General features: G+C 41.7%; 1 protein-coding gene across 3 annotated transcripts in view; it reads left to right on the top strand.

Annotated features, from left to right (window-relative positions):
- The window catches only part of ACTN1 (actinin alpha 1), a 191,502-nt gene that overhangs the window by 86,057 nt on the left and 87,515 nt on the right, over positions 1 to 17,930 (top strand). For all 3 annotated transcript variants that reach the window (XM_073610810.1, XM_073610812.1, XM_073610811.1), the window contains exons 3-4: positions 10,229 to 10,348; positions 15,858 to 15,944. In XM_073610810.1, coding sequence (XP_073466911.1) covers positions 10,229 to 10,348; positions 15,858 to 15,944 — 207 coding nt within the window. The remainder of the gene's footprint in view (positions 1 to 10,228; positions 10,349 to 15,857; positions 15,945 to 17,930) is intronic.

The following is a 17,930-nucleotide window of genomic DNA, read 5'->3' as shown; positions in this document are numbered from 1 at the left end:
GGGTTGATCATACAGATCCCCACAGAAGAGCAAGGTTTGGAGTTTTATTCAAACCTCTTTACGGTACCATAACCGAATGGAGATGTCAGACCCATTCTAGATCTAAAGAATCTAAATCAGTACCTGAAGATCCGCTCCTTTCGCATTGAGTCGATCAGGTCAGTAGTTTCTATCCTACAAGGAGGAGAACTTCTGGCGTCTATCGACATCAGGGATGCATAGCTGCATGTCCCTATATTTCCCGCTCACCAAAAGTTTCTGCGTTTTGAAATAGAACAGCAGCATTTTCAGTTTGTAGCCTTGCCCTTCGGGCTAGCTACAGCACCCCGGGTGTTTACAAAAGTGCTGGCCCCACCTCTAGCCAGGTTAAGGGCACAGGGCATAACAGTCTTGGTGTACCTAGACAATCTATTGCTAATAGACCAGTCGGTGGCTCGTTTGGAGCAAAGTGTGCACATTACAACCAGTTACCTGAAAAATCTGGGTTGAATTCTCAACCTAGAGAAGTCTTCCTTAAAACCGCTAAAAAAGCTGGAGTATTTGGGCATGATCATAGACACAGCCCAGAAAAAGGTGTTTTTGCCTCAGGCAAAAATCAACTCCATAAGAGAGCTGGTACGGATAGTCAGGTCGAAAGGAGATCCCTCCATTCGCCTTTGCATGAGGTTGTTAGGAAAGATGGTGGCTTCATTTGAAGTAGTTCCCTATGCCCAGTTCCATTCAAGACTGTTGCAAAACAGTATCCTGTCTGCTTGGAACAAAATGATTCAAGCTTTAGACTTGCCAATGCGACTGTCCCTAAGGGTGTCCCAAAGCCTCAGTTGGTGGTTACTAACCCAGAATCTGCTGAAAGGAAAATGCTTCAGACCAGTTATCTGGAAAGTGGTAATGACAGATGCCAGCCTTTTAGGCTGGGGAGCAGTACTAGAAAAGACAACTGTTTATAGACGACTGCTCAGATCCGGAAGACTGATGTCTTATTTATACTGCCAGAGGGTCCTAAAAAAGGACAGGCAGCGTCGAAATCCACTGTCGCTAAGTGAATTCGGCAAGTTATCATTTAGACTTATGATTTAAGGGGTAAGATTCCCCCTTTTCAAGTCAAAGCGCACTCTACCAGGGCGGTTAGTGCTTCTTGGGTAGTGCGTCACCAGGCCTCCATGGCTCAGATCTGTAAGGCCGCAACTTGGTCTTCAGTACATACATTCACCAGGTTTTATCAAGTGGATGTAAGGAGGTATGAGTATATCGCCTTTGGGCGCAGTGTGCTGCAGGCAGCAGTATAGGTCCTCAAGTCTGGGGGTGCTCTACGGGTTGTGTCTCTCTCCCCTCAAATAGCATTGCTATGGGCGCCCCACATAGTGATTACTATGGTGCTCTGTGTCCCATGATGTACGATAAAGAAAATAGGATTTTTATAACAGCTTACCTGTAAAATCCTTTTCTTGGAGTACATCATGGGACACAGAGGTCCCTCCCCTCTTTCTGGGGTTTAAGTATATTGCTTTGCTACAAAAACTGAGGTACTCCTGGTAGGAGGAGTGGTTATATAGGGAGTGAACTTCCTGTATTGGGTATACCAGTGTCCATCACCTGAAGGTGCCTATATACCCACATAGTGATTACTATGGTGCTCTGTGCCCCATGATGTACTCCGACAAAAGGATTTTACAGGTAAGCTGTTCTAAAAAATCCAATTATTTGTTTCACCCAATTCCCTTGATGAGCACAGAAGTTTTTCACATACTTGGTTCATTTAGTTCCCTTTTGTATAAGGGTTTGCCAGTTGGACATTTTTTATGCACATCTTTGTATGCACATTTTTTTTATGAACTGAAACCTATATTTTTCACTTTGAGTCATTTCATCCAATTTTTATATTTATTTCTATACACTATACACACTATACTGTTTTTACAGGAGTAGATTTTATGCCCTTAAATTTTTGTCATATGTATGTTTGCACTGTGAATATTCTTATAGATTAGCGCACCTGTTTCTTTCAATTTACAATAAAGTTCAAGCAGCAGTGAAGCTTGGCCATCCACAACGCCAATCTGGCAGCTCCAGTCACAGTTCATCACCATATGAGAGTGACCAACGCTACTCCCCTGGTCCCATGGAGGGGCACAGTGACTGATTAGTATTAGCTTAGTCCCCCTCTCCATAGGGAGGCAGTTCAGCTAGCGGTTTGTCAACCCTCTGCTGTACACCCCTTCTCCGGTGGATTTATTTGAACCGGTTAACACTGAAATCAGTGCCCGATGTGCTTCCTTAGCCTTGTTGGGACAGGATAGCAGAGATTCACTGGCTTGGGTGTTTATAGCCAGGACTGGACTGGGACAAAAATGTGGCCCTGGACTTCATCCAGAACACATCAGGGTATAGTGCACATCAGGGCACGGTACAGAGCCCAGCACATCAGGGTACAGGGCACAGCACATCAGGGTACAGCACATCAGGCCACCTCAGGGTACAGGGCACAGCACATCAGGGTACAGAGCCCAGCACATCAGGGCACAGCACACCAGGCCACATCAGGGTACAGAGCCCAGCACATCAGGGCACAACACATCAGGGTATAGCACATCAGGACACAGCACATCAGGGTACAGCAAATCTGGGTACAGAGCCCAGCCCAACAGCGTACAGGGCACATCAGGGCACGGGGCACGTCAGGGCATGGGGCACATGGCACATCGGGGCACATTATGGCACATCAGGGCACATGGCACATCAGGGCACATTATGGGGAACATCAGGGCACATCGGAACTCGGGGCATATCAGGGCACATTATGGCACATGGGACACATGGCACGTGGGACACATGGCACATGGGACACATGGCACATCAGGGCACATTATGGGGCATGGGGCACATTATGGGGCACATTATGGGACACATAGGGCACACTGGGGCACATTATGGGGCACATAGCACATTATGGGGCACATCAAAGGGCACATATCACATAATGGGGCACATGGCACACTATGGGGCACATAGCACATTATGGGGCACATAGCACATTATGGGGCACATAGCACATTATGGGGCACATAGCACATTATGGGGCACATAGCACATTATGGGGCACATATCACATTATGGGGCACATGGCACACTATGGGGCACATCAGGGCACATGGCACATTATGGGATTGTTTACTAGCCAGCATGCAGAGTAGCAGGAAGCATAAGTTCTCTCTCATGTCACGCTGCTCCCCGGTGGCCCCTCCTCTCTTCTCGTCCATCCCAGATGATGTCACAAGCCAATGGGGATGGACGAGAAGAGAGAAGGGGCCGCCGGGGAGCAGCGTGACATGAAAGAGAACTTACTACAGACACTTCCTGCGCTACTCTGCATGCTGGCTAAATCTCGATCTACCTGTCAGGCACCAGCTGTCGGCAATTGACGGGTAGATCGCCGCGCACCACAGATGCAATAGGCAGATTAGGCGGCCGCTGAAACCGGCCCACTGAGCCATGGGCCCACCGGGAAACTCCCGGTAGACCCGATAGCCAGTACATCCCTGTTTATAGCATAGCAAAGATATTAACCTTAGAATGTGTGTGTGTGTGTGTGTGTGTGTGTGTGTGTGTGTGTGTGTGTGTGTGTATAGTGGTATGCATGAGCTTGACGTCTGGGACCTTGTGTTTTTTTTGTTTTTTTAGGGTGACAACGTTGTCGATCCTTTTTTAACGTGTTTGGAGGGTTTATGGCCTTTTGGCAGATATTTCAGTAAAGTCATTCTAACCGGTTACACCGCAGCTGGTCCTCATTTACAACTATTTGATGGGTGGTCGGTCTGTGACTTCCTGTTTTTCAGTTATTTATTGCAAGTTGTTGTGGTACCCCACCTTAGGGTGAGTCGGTGACCAGACTGCTATAGACTGACTTATGAGAATTTACCCTGTTGATTGTTGGCCTCTTGGTTTTAAATATAATTTACCTATTACAAACAAGCTCTTAGCCCCCGTTCACATTGACCGACTGTGGCTTTGAAATCATGCGACTTCACCTGAAATCACACGATTTCAAAGCCGCATGTCAGTGCGACTTGATAAACATTTGTGTGGCTTCATGCACAGATGTCTATTCATGTCGCACCAAAAGTAGTGCAGGAACTACTTTTTCAAAATGATGCGGCACCTCAAAGTCGGCGTTGCAACGATTTGAGCACACCAATTGCACGCCAATATATCTCTATCTCTCGATAGATAGATAGATAGATAGATAGATAGATAGATAGATAGATAGATAGATAGATAGATAGATAGATAGATAGATAGATAGATATAAGATAAGATATATATACATAGTAGGGGCAGAAAGTATTCATACCCCCTTAAATTTTTCACTCTTTTTGTTATATTGCAGCCATTTGCTAAAATCATTTAGTTCATTTTTTACACACACAGCACCCCATATTGACAGAAAAACACAGAATTGTTGACATTTTTGCAGATTTATTAAAAAAGAAAAACTGAAATATCGCATGGTCCTAAGTATTCAGACCCTTTGCTCAGTATTTAGAAGAAGCACCCTTTTGATCTAATACAGCCATGTGTCTTTTTGGGAAAGATGCAACAAGTTTTTCACACCTGGATTTGGGGATCCTCTGCCATTCCTCCTTGCAGATCCTCTCCAGTTCTGTCAGGTTGGATGGTAAACGTTGGTGGACAGCCATTTTTACGTCTCTCCAGAAATGCTCAGTTGGGTTTAAGTCAGGGCTCTGGCTGGGCCATTCAAGAACAGTCATGGAGTTGTTGTGAAGCCACTCCTTCATTATTTTAGCTGTGTGCTTAGGGTCATTGTCTTGTTGGAAAGTAAACCTTTGGCCCAGTCTGAGGTCCTGAGCGCTCTGGAGAAGGTTTTCGTCCAGGATATCCCTGTACTTTGCCGCATTCATCTTTCCCTCTATTGCAACCAGTCGTCCTGTCCCTGCAGCTGAAAAACACCCCCACAGCACAATGCTGCCACCACCATGCTTCACAGTTGGGAGTGTATTGGACAGGTGATGAGCAGTGCGTTTTTCTCCACACATACCGCTTAGAATCAAGGCCAAAAAGTTCTATCTTGGTCTCATCAGACCAGAGAATCTTATTTCTCACCATCTTGGAGTCCTTCAGGTGTTTTTTTAGCAAACTCCATGTGGGCTTTCATGTGTCTTGCACTGAGGAGAGGCTTCCGTCGGGCCACTCTGCCATAAAGCCCTGACTGGTGGAGGGCTGCAGTGATGGTTGACTTTCTACAACTTTCTCCCATCTCCCGACTGCATCTCTGGAGCTCAGCCACCGTGATCTTTGGGTTCTTCTTTACCTCTCTCACCAGGGCTCTTCTCCCCCGATAGCTCAGTTTGGCCAGACGGCCAGCTCTAGGAAGGGTTCTGGTCGTCCCAAACGTCTTCCATTTAAGGATTATGGAGGCCACTGTGCTCTTAGGAACCTTAAGTGCAGCAGAATTTTTTTTGTAACCTTGGCCAGATCTGTGCCTTGCCACAATTCTGTCTCTGAGCTCTTCAGGCAGTTCCTTTGAACTCATGATTCTCATTTGCTTTGACATGCACTGTGAGCTGTAAGGTCTTATATAGACAGGTGTGTGGCTTTCCTAATCAAGTCCAATCAGTATAATCAAACACAGCTGGACTTAAATGAAGGCGTAGAACCATCTCAAGGATGATCAGAAGAAATGGACAGCACCTGAGTTAAATATATGAGTGTCACAGCAAAGGGTCTGAATACTTAGGACCATGTGATATTTCAGTTTTTCTTTTTTAACCACTAGGCGTCCGCGCTATAGCCGAAAGACGGCTACAGCGCGGACTTCAATTGCCGGGAGGGCGTCCCTGGACGTCCTCCTGTTTACTTCCGCATTGCGCGCTCCCACGGGCGCGCATCGCGGAAGTTTTGTGCTGGCCGTGTCCCTCGGACACAGCCAGTCACAGATCACCGTAAACGGCCAATGACAGCGGCCGTTTACAGTGTGATCGGCGGTGCCAATGTAAGAGGATCTCATATGTAAACATATGAGATCATCTCTCATCGCCGGCTCTCCCTCCTCACACAGAGACAGCGTGTGAGGAGGGAGAGCGGAACCGCTGCGGCGGTGAGTGTAAAAGAAAAAAAAAAAAGGAAAAAAAGGTGTTCCGCTGTTAACGGTCCCTGCCATCTGCCCTGCTATCTGCCCCTGCCATCTGCCCTGCTATCTGCCCCTGCCATCTGCCCCTGCCATCTGCCCCTGCCATCTGCCCTGCCATCTGCCCCTGCCATCTGCCCTGCCATCTGCCCCTGCCATCTGCCCCTGCCATCTGCCCCTGCCATCTGCCCCTGCCATCTGCCCCTGCCATCTGTCCCTGCCATCTGTCCCTGCCCTGCCATCTGTCCCCACTGCCACGTATAAGTGCCATCTGTCATCAGTGCCATCTGTCATCAGTGCCATCTGTCATCAGTGCCATCTGTCATCAGTGTCACGTGTCATCAGTGCCACGTATCAGTGCCACCTGTCATCAGTGTCATCAGTGCCACGTATCAGTGCCATCTGTCATCAGTGTCACGTATTAGTGCCATCTGTCATCAGGGCCACGTATTAGTGCCATCTTTCATCAGTGCCACGTGTCATCAGTGCCACATATCAGTGCTTACATATCAGTATTTTGGGGCGTCATTTGTGGTATATACATGGCATGTGAGAGAAATAACCATTACAATGACAATTTTGTGGGGTAAAAAAAAAAAAAAAAAAAATCTTCATTTTGCAAAGAATTGTGGGAAAAAATGACAACATCAAAAACCTCAACATGCATCTTACTAAATACCTTGGAATGTCTACTTTCAAAAAAGGGGTCATTTGGGGGGTATTTGTACTTTCCTGACTTGTTCGGGTCGCAAGAAATGAGATAGGCCGTCAGTACATCAGGTGTGATCAATTTTTTATGATTTGCACCATAACTTGTAGACTCTCTAACTTTCACAAAGACCAAATAATATCCACTAATTTGGGTTATTTTTACCAAAGATATGTAGCAGTATAAATTGTGGCCAAAATTTATGAAGCAAAATTACTAATTTGCAAAATTTTATCACAGAAACTAAGAAAAATGCGTTTTTTTTCAAAATTTGCGGTCTTTTTTCATTTATAGCGCAAAAAATAAAAAACCCAGAGGTGATCAAATACCACCAAAAGAAAGCTCTATTTGTATGAAAAAAAGGACAAAAAATTCATTTGGGTACAGTATTACATGACTGAGTAATTGTCATTCAAAGTGTGAGAGCGCTGAAAGCTGAAAATTGGTCTGGTCACGAGGGGGGTTTAAGTGCCCAGTTGTCAAGTGGTTAATAAATCTGCAAAAATGTCAACAATTCTGTGTTTTTCTGTCAATATGGGGTGCTGTGTGTACATTAATGAGGAAAAAAATGAACTTAAATGATTTTAGCAAATGGCTGCGATATAACAAAGAGTGAAAAATTTAAGGGGGTCAGAGTAGAGCTGCACGATACTAGGAAAAATGAGAATCGCGATTCTTTTGCTTAGAATACAGATCACGATTCTCTCACGATTCTTTAAAATGGTTAAATTTAAAAGAGAAAAATCAGCTGTAGACGGCGCATGCGCAATCAACACACCGCTCGCTCCCGATGCTCGGGGCTTGTTATTCATTTATTACAGCAAGGGGCGGATGCTTTTCTCAAAGGGGCGGATGCTTTTCTCAAAGGGGCGGATGTATAGTTAACCATACATCCGCCCCTTTGAGAAAAGCATCCGCCCCTTGCTGTCTTTATAACCATATATACATCTGCTCCTTTGAGAAAAGTATCCGCCCCTTGCTGTATTAGATAACCAGCCCGGGCATTGGGAACGAGCGGCGTGTTGATTGCGCTTGCGCAGTCCAGGCCGGCACTATGCTCTATGCTGACTGACATCAGTTCCGATATCAGCGCCATTTGCGTTCCACGCTGGTTCCGTGCCCCCGACTGGGAGATCCGGAAAATCGAGCTAATCCAGCTTGCAGATCGCGCGGGGGGGTGAATCGAAATTGCGATCTTATATACGATTAATCGTGCAGCTCTAGGTCAGAGAGAGAGAGATCACGACTCAGATACACACTTCACTGCCCTGATCGAGCTCCCCCTGTGTCAATGTATAGTTTGGTGGAGCAGTGGGAGCTCGGTTAAAAACGGCTGTTCCAGACAAAAAACACAAGTTTCTAAAATTCTATGTGCACACCATTCCTGTTCAGTATTTGTCCAGATAACACAGAAAGCACAATACTTACAACCATGTCATATCTTCAAGTGGCTGGAGTACTAACAAGTTTCTGTTCACAGTGATGGCTAGAGTGCTTAGTTTGTTTTGGCAAGAGTATAATGAAGAAAGCATCTTTTAGTTGATATTGTGCAGACATTTATTTTTCAGTAGTCCTAATTTGCCAACCTTCATCCTTGCATCCACCTCCTTCAGATCTAAGATGGATAGATGTGAGTTTTGTAGAAATCCAGGGTTTCTGAATACCATTGAAATGACAGCTGATATGTTGAAGACTTCTCTGGTGTCTTTGTGATGTATTTGCATGTATGTGTGATAATTAGGGATGCACCGATACCATTTTTTTTACTACGAGTATACTTTATTTTTTTAGTACTCACCGATACCAATTACAGATACCTACCGCAACTGTTTTGTTTTCACTTCAGCTGTCAGCAATGGTACAAAGCATTGAAAAGTTATTTACAAATAAAATAAATAGATTTTTGTTTTTAATTTTGCGCTTTTTCAATGTGAAATGTGTAAATATTTGTTAATATATATGTGCAAAAATATTCACTAACAAAGCAAATGAAACAAAAGTTCTTAATTGTTTAACGTTTATAAAATAGACTTAACAAAAAAAACAGGAGAATAAAAATTAAATGGAGGAGAATAGGGAGTTAAGGTTGATTAGAGTAAATTAAGCGTTAATAAGGGGTTAAACAGAGGAACATTTTGTTCATCCCTTTGATCTGCAGATGAAGAAACAGAAAGATACAAAAAGAAACAATGTTTCAGCAGCTGAACAATGTTGTTAATAAACATTGCCAGCTGTGTTTTGTTTTTTTTTTGTTTTTTACAGCTCCAATTACCAGACTTCTTTAACACTTTAGCTGTCAACAGGGGAGACCCACTGACAGCTCAAAGAACCAAGCCTGAAAGTATTGATTTCAGGTATCAGTGCATTTGCATGAGTACTGATACCTGTGCAAATACTTGGTATCGGCACCGATACTAGTATTGGTGCAACCCTAGTGATAATGTTGATAAATGTAAAGTCATGCACTTGGGAGCTAAGAATATGCATGCATCATACGTCATCACAGAGGACAAGGGGGCACTCTTTACGTCTGGAGGAAAAGATTTAATCTCCAGACATGGAAAGGCTTCTTCACAGTAAGAGCTGTGAAAATGTGGAATAGACTCCCTCAAGAGCTGATTCTGGCCAGCTCAGTAGGTTGTTTTAAAAAAGGCCTGGATTCTTTCCTAAATGTACTAATATTTATAGGTAAAGTGGATCCAGAGAATATTCGATTGCCTCTTAGGGGATCAGGAAGGATTTTTTTCCCTCCCCGATGGAGTCAATTGGATCATGCTTTGCTGGGGTTTTATTGCCTTCATCTGAATCAGCTGTGGGTATAGGTTTGCTTATCTACTATTATCCATTTATTATTATTTTTTTCCCCCTTTTATTGGTTGAACTAGATTGACTTTTTTCAACCTGACTGACTATGTAACTATACAGTATAAAAGGATATAAAAACATTTTTTGACTTTAGCAAAGAATCTGGTTGAAATATTTTGTTTCTGCCTTGAAGTAATTTTTCCATAACTGTACAAAAAAACTAGACATGACAACAGGTGGGTAATATACCGCCTGGGGGGGTTCAAGACAATGCAGCTTATTGACATCATAATGCACATAAAGAGTAATTAAAAGATCATTCATTTTATATGTAACAATCCTGAATCGACCTCAAAGATTTTATTACATGCTGTAAATCCTGAATTAACCCCAAGTATTTTATTACATGGGTAAAGCTTTTATCCCTGATGATACTGCTTACCCATGCTTGCCAGCACTTCGGTGTTGTACTACACTGTCAGATTATCAAGAGATGCTTGTATTGGGCATATTGCGTGTATGCACTTAACGTTTAGGCACATATAAGCTTAATATATTTTTTCTTCCAACAGGCGAACGCTTGGCCAAACCTGAACGTGGTAAAATGCGGGTGCACAAAATCTCCAATGTCAACAAAGCTCTGAATTTTATTACCGGTAAAGGGGTAAAACTGGTCTCCATTGGTGCAGAAGGTGAGAAGACCTATAAACTTGGATAACCTAAAACTATTACAGAAACACATCTCTGAGCGGGCCTGAGGATTGGCTGTCACTGTGTAAAGCTGTCAAACCATCCAGTGGCTGGTGTCATAACTGATCAAGTGTGCAGCAGTTGTAGATGGTAGTCGAGGACAAGATGGCAGCTTCCCTGGCTAAAAAAATGATAGGAGGGTTTACTTCCTACTTTTAGGAAAATATGTGTTTTTATTTTTATGTTTTTGTGTTTAGTCCCTAGATGGCTCATATCTTACATGGAAGCTGTCATATTCTCTTCTGATAAGTTAAACTGCAAACACTAGTTTTAATCACTTTATTAAAGCAGAACCCCAGCCAAAAATAACAAGATAAAATTAATAGCCAATTAAAAGATAAAAAAACAACTAGATTTGCTGTTATTTTTATCTGCAATCCAAAGATTTCCCGCTCAGCACTTTTTTCCTGCCCTCAGTCTGATGCCCAACATCATTCAGACCCAGCAGTCTCATACACATGGTAAATAAAAAGAAACCAACCCCATAGTGTAATTCTGTATGGTAATTTATTTAAACGAGTTATCCACTTGCATAGTAGTGCATTAGGGGTTCAGGAAATCCTGGATGTCCCGGACATCATGATTCTCTCATGCATACGTGTATGAGCCCTCTGGCTACATAGAAGGGGAAGTATCTGATACCTGAATTTGAGAGTCTAATCCTATCCACTGTGAGCTGTGGATGCTGTTTACCCCCCAGGGCTGGAAGAGCTTTCTAGGTGAGTGCAGTTAAGGGGGGGGGGGGGGGGGAGACCTGCATACTGCATGTCTTTTCAGAAATGCACAGATTTGAAGCACTACCAGCACTTTATTATGGCCTTTTTAATCACTTCCTCATCACTATTAACTGGATGCTAGGGATTGTTAGATGCACTTGGCATTTTTATGTTATTTGTGCATTTTCATATGAGTTTATTTAGTATACTGTTAGATTTGCATATATATAAACGAATTGCATTACAGATTCTGGATGAACCCTCTGCACACTGCTATACACCCTTTCCAGCAAACTATGCAATGAAAAACAGGGATTATTAGTTCACACATATTGCAATACATGTTTAAGCTGGCCAACTGTCTCAGAGTAATCCCTCTTATGGCCAGTCCTACACTGCTCTGCCACTGCAAATGCTATGGTGGACACCATGCCAACATGGTGGCATAAAGACACAAGGTGGGGGAGATCTTTTCTCTATACTAATTGCATGGCACTAAATCTTATTGTGCACTTTTTTATGAATTAAGAATTTAATTTATTTTTTGTATTGTCAAAACTGTACATATTTACTGTATTGTATGACTTTTGAACGTTATCATTTCTGTAATGACTGGGTTGATATTATTAAGCTAGTCGTCAAAGGGCTTCATTACCATTAACATCTTTTTTGAATGACTATATTTGTTCACTTTTGGCACTATCAGGAGGTGCATTGCAATTTAACCTGCTGAAGCAATACCACATCCACTCCCTATTTCCCTTTTTAGTTTTTGACTCTACCTAAAGTAGAAGATTGAGTGGAGGCAGCAGCAGCATAATTATTTATATTGGCCATAGCGTGGAACTACCCTTCTATTTTTATTTCTTATAAATAACACATTCATATGTTGCTTTGCCTCCTGAAATTAAGACAAACCGTTTTTAATTTATCCAGCTGTCTTTAGTGTAACTAAAGTGTATCATGCTTTTTTCTATTACAAGGGATGTTTACATTCCTTGTAATAGGAATAAAAGTGACAATTTTTTTTTCTTTTTTTTAAAAGAACAGTGTAAAAAATAAAAGGTAAAATGAATAAGAAAAAAAAAGTGCCCCATCCCGCCGAGCTCGCGCACAGAAGCGAACGCATACGTGAGCAGCGCCCGCATATGAACAGTGAACAGTGTTCAAACCGTATCGCTGCGATTGGTAGAGCGAGAGCAATGATTCTAGACCTCCTCTGTAACTCAAAATATGTAACCAGTAAGATTTTTTAATGCGTCTTCTATGGGGATTTTTAAGTACCGAAGTTTGGCGCCATTCCATGAACGTGTGCAATTTTTAAGAAGCGTGACATGTTGGGTATCCATTTACTTGGCGTAACTTCATCTTTCACATTATGCAAAAAATTGGGCTAACTTTACTGTTTTTTTTTTTTGTTTTGTTTTTTTAAAGTACAAAAACTTTTTTTTTCCAAAAAAAAGTGTTAAAAAAATTGCTGCGCAAATACCGTGCGAGATAAAAAGTTGCAACGACCGCCATTCTATTCTCCAGGGTCTTTGCTGAAAAAAACATATATAATATTTGGGGGTTCCATGTAATTTTCTAGCAAAAAAATTATGATTTTTACATGTAGGAGAGAAATGTCAGAATTGGCCTGGGTGCCAGGTGGTTAAAGTATATTTCCACCTTTTGTAGTCAAATTTAAATTCCCATTTACACAACATATCTAAAAAAGCCTAAGCATATAGTAATTGTAAACGATCACCTTGTAAAACAACCCATTCAGTTTAAAATAGAAATGAAAGGCAAAACATTTTTGTGTAGATCTAAAAAAAAGCGGAAAAGGGTATTTATGTTTTCTTATTAAGTGATCACATGTCCTCTGATGTCAGCTGCATAAGAGCTGGGGGGAAGGAGAAGCAGCATCACACTGAGCTTCCCATTGAATAGCTGTGCAGTGGGGCTGTGTCAGCACAAGTCTGATCATTGGAGGAGAGTATGCTGCCTAGTGTGGTCAGTTTTTAATAAGAAAGCAGAGGGACTGGTAGGAACACCAGGGGTTTCACACAAAGGAAGCAATACAAAGAGAACAGGATTCTTTCTCACACAAGTACATGGTACAGCAGGCACATGTCAGGAATATGAAGTGTTGGGGTAACAAACGCTTTAAATAGAAAAACAGAAAAATCAGCACACAGAACATAACATAACTTACAGTTAGTAGAATGCGTCTCTTGTCCTGATTTCCTTTTCTGTTAGTAGAAAGTCTCAAAAGTTGCTGGTTATAATGAAGTTCTTCCCATGCTCAGTCGGACAAAGTGACATATTTTTGTGTGTAAAAAGGCGTATGTAAGTTAACCGCTTGCCGACCGCTTCACGCAGATATACTGCGGGAGAAGGGTATGTACAGGCATACTAAGATACCGGTACGTTACCCTTTAAGAAGCAGCTTGCACGCGCACCCGCCGCAAGCTCTCTGAGTGTGATTGCAGGTCGCGCGGACTCGATGTCCGTGGGGATACCCGCGATCATCTCACGGAGAGGAAGAACGGGGAAATGCTGATGTAAACAAGCATTATCCCGTTCTGCCTAATGACATTGATCACAGCTCCCTGTAATTGGGAGCGGTGATCAGTGTCGTGTCACACGTAGCCCCTCCCCCTACAGTTATTATCACTCCCTAGGACACACTTAACCCCTGCAGCGCCCCCTCCTGGTTAACCCCTTCACTGCTAGTCACATTTACACAGTAATCTGTGCATTTTTAATCGCACTGATCGCTGTATAAATGTGAATGGTCCCAAAATAGCTCCAAAAATGTTCGTTGTGTCTGCCATAATGTCGCAGTCACGATAAAAATCGCGGATCGTCGACATTACTAGTAAAAAAAACAATTATTAATAAAAATGCCATAAAACTATCCCCTATTTTGTAGACGCTATAACTTTTGCGCAAACCAATCAATAAACGCTTATTGCGATTTTTTATTTTTTTTTTTTAAACCAATATGTAGAATACGTATCTGCCTAAACTGAGGGAAAAAAAATGTTTTTTTATATATTGTTTGGGGATATTTATTATAGCAAAAAGTAAAAAAAATTTTTTTTTTCAAAATTGTCGCTATTTTTTTGTTTATAGCGCAAAAAATAAAAACCACAGAGATGATCAAATACCACCAAAATAAAGCTCTATTTGTTGGAAAAAAAGAACGTCAATTTTGTTTGGGAGCCACGTCGCATGACCGTGCAATTGTCAGTTAAAGCGACGCAAGGTCAAATCGCAAAAAGTGCTCTGGTCTTTGGCCAGCCAAATGGTCCGGGGCTTAAGTGGTTAAATTGTTTTTTTTTTTTTTTGTTTTGTTTTTTTAATGATCTTTTGTCCTGAGGTTTACGTGTTAGTGAACACAATAGTTAGGATTATTCTGTAGGTACAAAGATCGTGTACTGTATACAGCAACTAGCTTCAGACTTTTTTTTTTTAACCATCTCTCTTTAAACTGGGTAGACATGGATTGAAATGCGTCTGGTTCAGCAGGGACCGTCTGCAGCACTGATTAGTGTATTTTAACAGCGGAAGAGTCCCACTTTTTTTTTTAATACAATAGCACAGCGCGGGTGATTCCTCCATTGTTTCTGTGGATGGGGGAATCTGTTTTTCGTTCAACGGGCGTGCGTGTATACCCAACTTAAGTCCCTCCCACTGTTGGGCCCAACCTGACCATGACCACCATTTGCCTTGGCATACTATGCAATCTGCAGAACTTTTTTTTTTTTCTCTATCCCAAGGTTCCTAGGTTTTCCATAATCCTAGTCGTGCTTGCATTTTGTCATGCTTTTTGACTTTTTTTTTTTTTTTAATTGTAAAGCCAGGCAGATTATATGAATATTGTTAATGTTTCCAAATGTCGATTTTCGTTGTTTGTAATAGGCGTTTCTGTCATCTTTCAGGTTGTCAGTAAAAATATGTGCACTGTCAGTAAATTTTTGTTAGTAATAAAAAGTTGTGGGGGATGAGTGTGTGTAAAGTGTAATCTGAGTTAACTTAATTTCTTGCCCCTCTTTTAATACATTTTGCATTTGATAATTATTGCACTGCTATATTGAATATACTTGTTAGACAATTTTACTGCTTGGCAGACCTTCCTACTAGATCACAAACCTTCCTACTACAGCTATAAAATTTAAAGTGTATCTAAAAATTTGGCAGCTTACCCTCCGTTGCTGGCACTGTAGGAGTTGTTTTCTCTCCTTAGGCTCCTGCTAGTTGGGCACTTCCTATCCTAGGATGACAACAATAACAGGAGCCGCATTGTCCTCCATGAATGTGGAAACTGATGGTTGGTTTTGCACTGCATAGTCTCTAGCCCTGAGCTGCCTACCAGTATGATGATTTGCTCTCACAGCAAGTAAATAAAAAACCACTATACTCAAGTGCAGTTCATGCGCATTTATGATGTGTGTGTGTGTGTGTGTGTGTGTATACGGTGTAGCATATCTCATGTATATGGATAATGTATAAAATCTTTAACTATAATATTTACTATTTTCTGTGACATATGACTGAATAAGGATATTGGCTTGAAAATACAAAATGCCTTTGGATATGTTGTATCAAGAAGAAAAAAAATAGTGAAAGCTCAAACGTTTTTTATTTCCATTTTTATTTTATTTTACTGTCCGCTTTTCTGCCTGACTGAGATGTATATCTAATGACTCCCTTCCTCACTATGATTATATTTCTGTTTTATTTTCAGAAATTGTGGACGGCAACGCTAAAATGACCCTAGGAATGATCTGGACTATCATCCTTCGCTTTGCTATTCAAGACATTTCTGTTGAAGGTGATTTTTTTTTTTTCTTTCTTTCTTTCTATCATATTCTGCATAGCTAATTTGTTTCATTTTTTTTTTTTGTAAATAGTAGTAATAGTATTCCTGGGGTTATTACTGCAGTCTGGAATGCGCCTTTTAGTGGTGGGAATTGGGCATGTGCAGACTGGTGAGCTTCAGGTCATCGTGCTTGACATGGAATACCTCAGACAACTTTATGATGGATGATACATTTCTGGACGCTGTGATAAATGCTATATTTACTTCTGGGGACATTGTAAACTTCACTTTAAAAAGTATTCTATAGGTATATTTTTATTTTGGTGTTTTTTTTTGTTTTTTTTTATGTTTCCGTGGAAATGAGTAAGAAGGGGTACCCCTGTACTTATTCATCTTGTAGAAGGCAGTTATCTGGTCCCTCTTATTATAAAGTGTGCTTCCAGGTTTCATTATAATCCTTCCACCTCCATATTACTATTACCCCCACCTCCTTTTTGACACACACGTTGGGAAGAGGCCCTTGTCCATGAGCATTAGAACAATGGTATTTTGCAAGGGGGTAAGGTTTACAGGCTTCCCCCCAGTGTAAAAAGGGATAAGGTCTGGTTTGATACAGGAAGTGGGGCCACACACATAGGGGAGGCATGTTCAAAGGCAAAAAAAGAAAATACAAATGAACCTAAGACTCCTTTCACACTGGGGCGTTTTTCAGGCTTTTTTTGGCGCTTTAGCGTTAAAAAAAGCGCCTGAAAGAAGCCCCATCTGCAATCCCAATGTGAAAAGCCTGTGTGTTTTCACACTGGGGCGCTGTGCTGGCAGGGCGTCAAAAAAAGTCCTGCAAGCAGCTCCTTTGCAGCGCTTTCGTGTTGTTGCCACTGGGCTGGATGCGCCGATGGCCCGAGCCCTTTCACACTGCCAGTGCCCCAAAAATGCCAGTGTGAAAAGGATCTTAAGCAGTGCTTTACCAGCATTTTTCGGGCGCTGGCAGTGTAAAAGGGCTCGGGCTTTCACATTGGGATTGCAGATGAGGCTTCTTTACAGGCGCTTTTTTTAACGCTAAAGCGCCTGAAAAATGCCCCAGTGTGAAAGGGGTCTAAGGGGGGGGATCGGATTATGCAAATCATCATACACCAATAACAGACCAATGAGAAGCAAGACAATTTGTAGGATATAGCTACGTAAAGAAAAAACGTAAATGATAAAGCAATCAAAATGTAAGAGAGTAGAATAATAACCCCAATTAAGGTAAAATAAAAGGAGTATAGGACACATGGCAAACCAGGAGTTCAAAACTCAGCAACCCCAATCAAGTTGGGGGCTAAAAAAAAAAATACAAACAGGAATCTGCCACAGCAAGGCCAAAGTGTCAGGTAAGGAAGTCCTGTCATTTTAATTTTCAAACATTCTCGGACTCTGGAAAATAAAGGGGATCCCTAGGTGACACCAGTCATTATAAAATAATCTTTTATGGTCAGTGATGACATCACAGACATCATACAGGGATTCTGGCACCATTGACCTCAAAATTATTTAGGATTTTTGCAGATTTTAGTAGTAGAGTCTGCCAATCAGATAATTCCTTTTTTGCCCCAGTGGCCAACCGTTGCTTTGTGGCACAGATATTTCCTAAATCCATAAGTCATTCACCCACCCAACATAACACGTCTGTTTCAGATTTTTTAGCTCTTGTTAGTGCAATGTTTTCTTAATCTAATAGGGAATACAAAGTGCCCTTTCTGTTGAAAAAAGTTCCACATCTGTTTTGTAGTCTGCTGTTAAAAGCTTTTGTAAAACAAATGGATGATGTGTTGATGTTGCTTTTCAATCTTCCCAGTTTAGCAGAGACCTAATGAGGATTTATCTGAATAAAATTTACAAATGAATATACTTTTACAGAACTTCTTGGATAAGTTATGACAAGGATGAGGGCTAAAAGAAGAACAAAGGACAATGTTTAGCATAGTGTTAGAGTAACATGTAATAAAACATATAATTGCA

This window comes from Aquarana catesbeiana, linkage group LG13, assembly GCF_042186555.1.
Source record: "Aquarana catesbeiana isolate 2022-GZ linkage group LG13, ASM4218655v1, whole genome shotgun sequence".
Lineage (NCBI taxonomy): Eukaryota > Metazoa > Chordata > Amphibia > Anura > Ranidae > Aquarana > Aquarana catesbeiana.
Note: the sequence above shows the minus strand (reverse complement) of the source record. Positions and strands in the feature narration are given on the sequence as shown.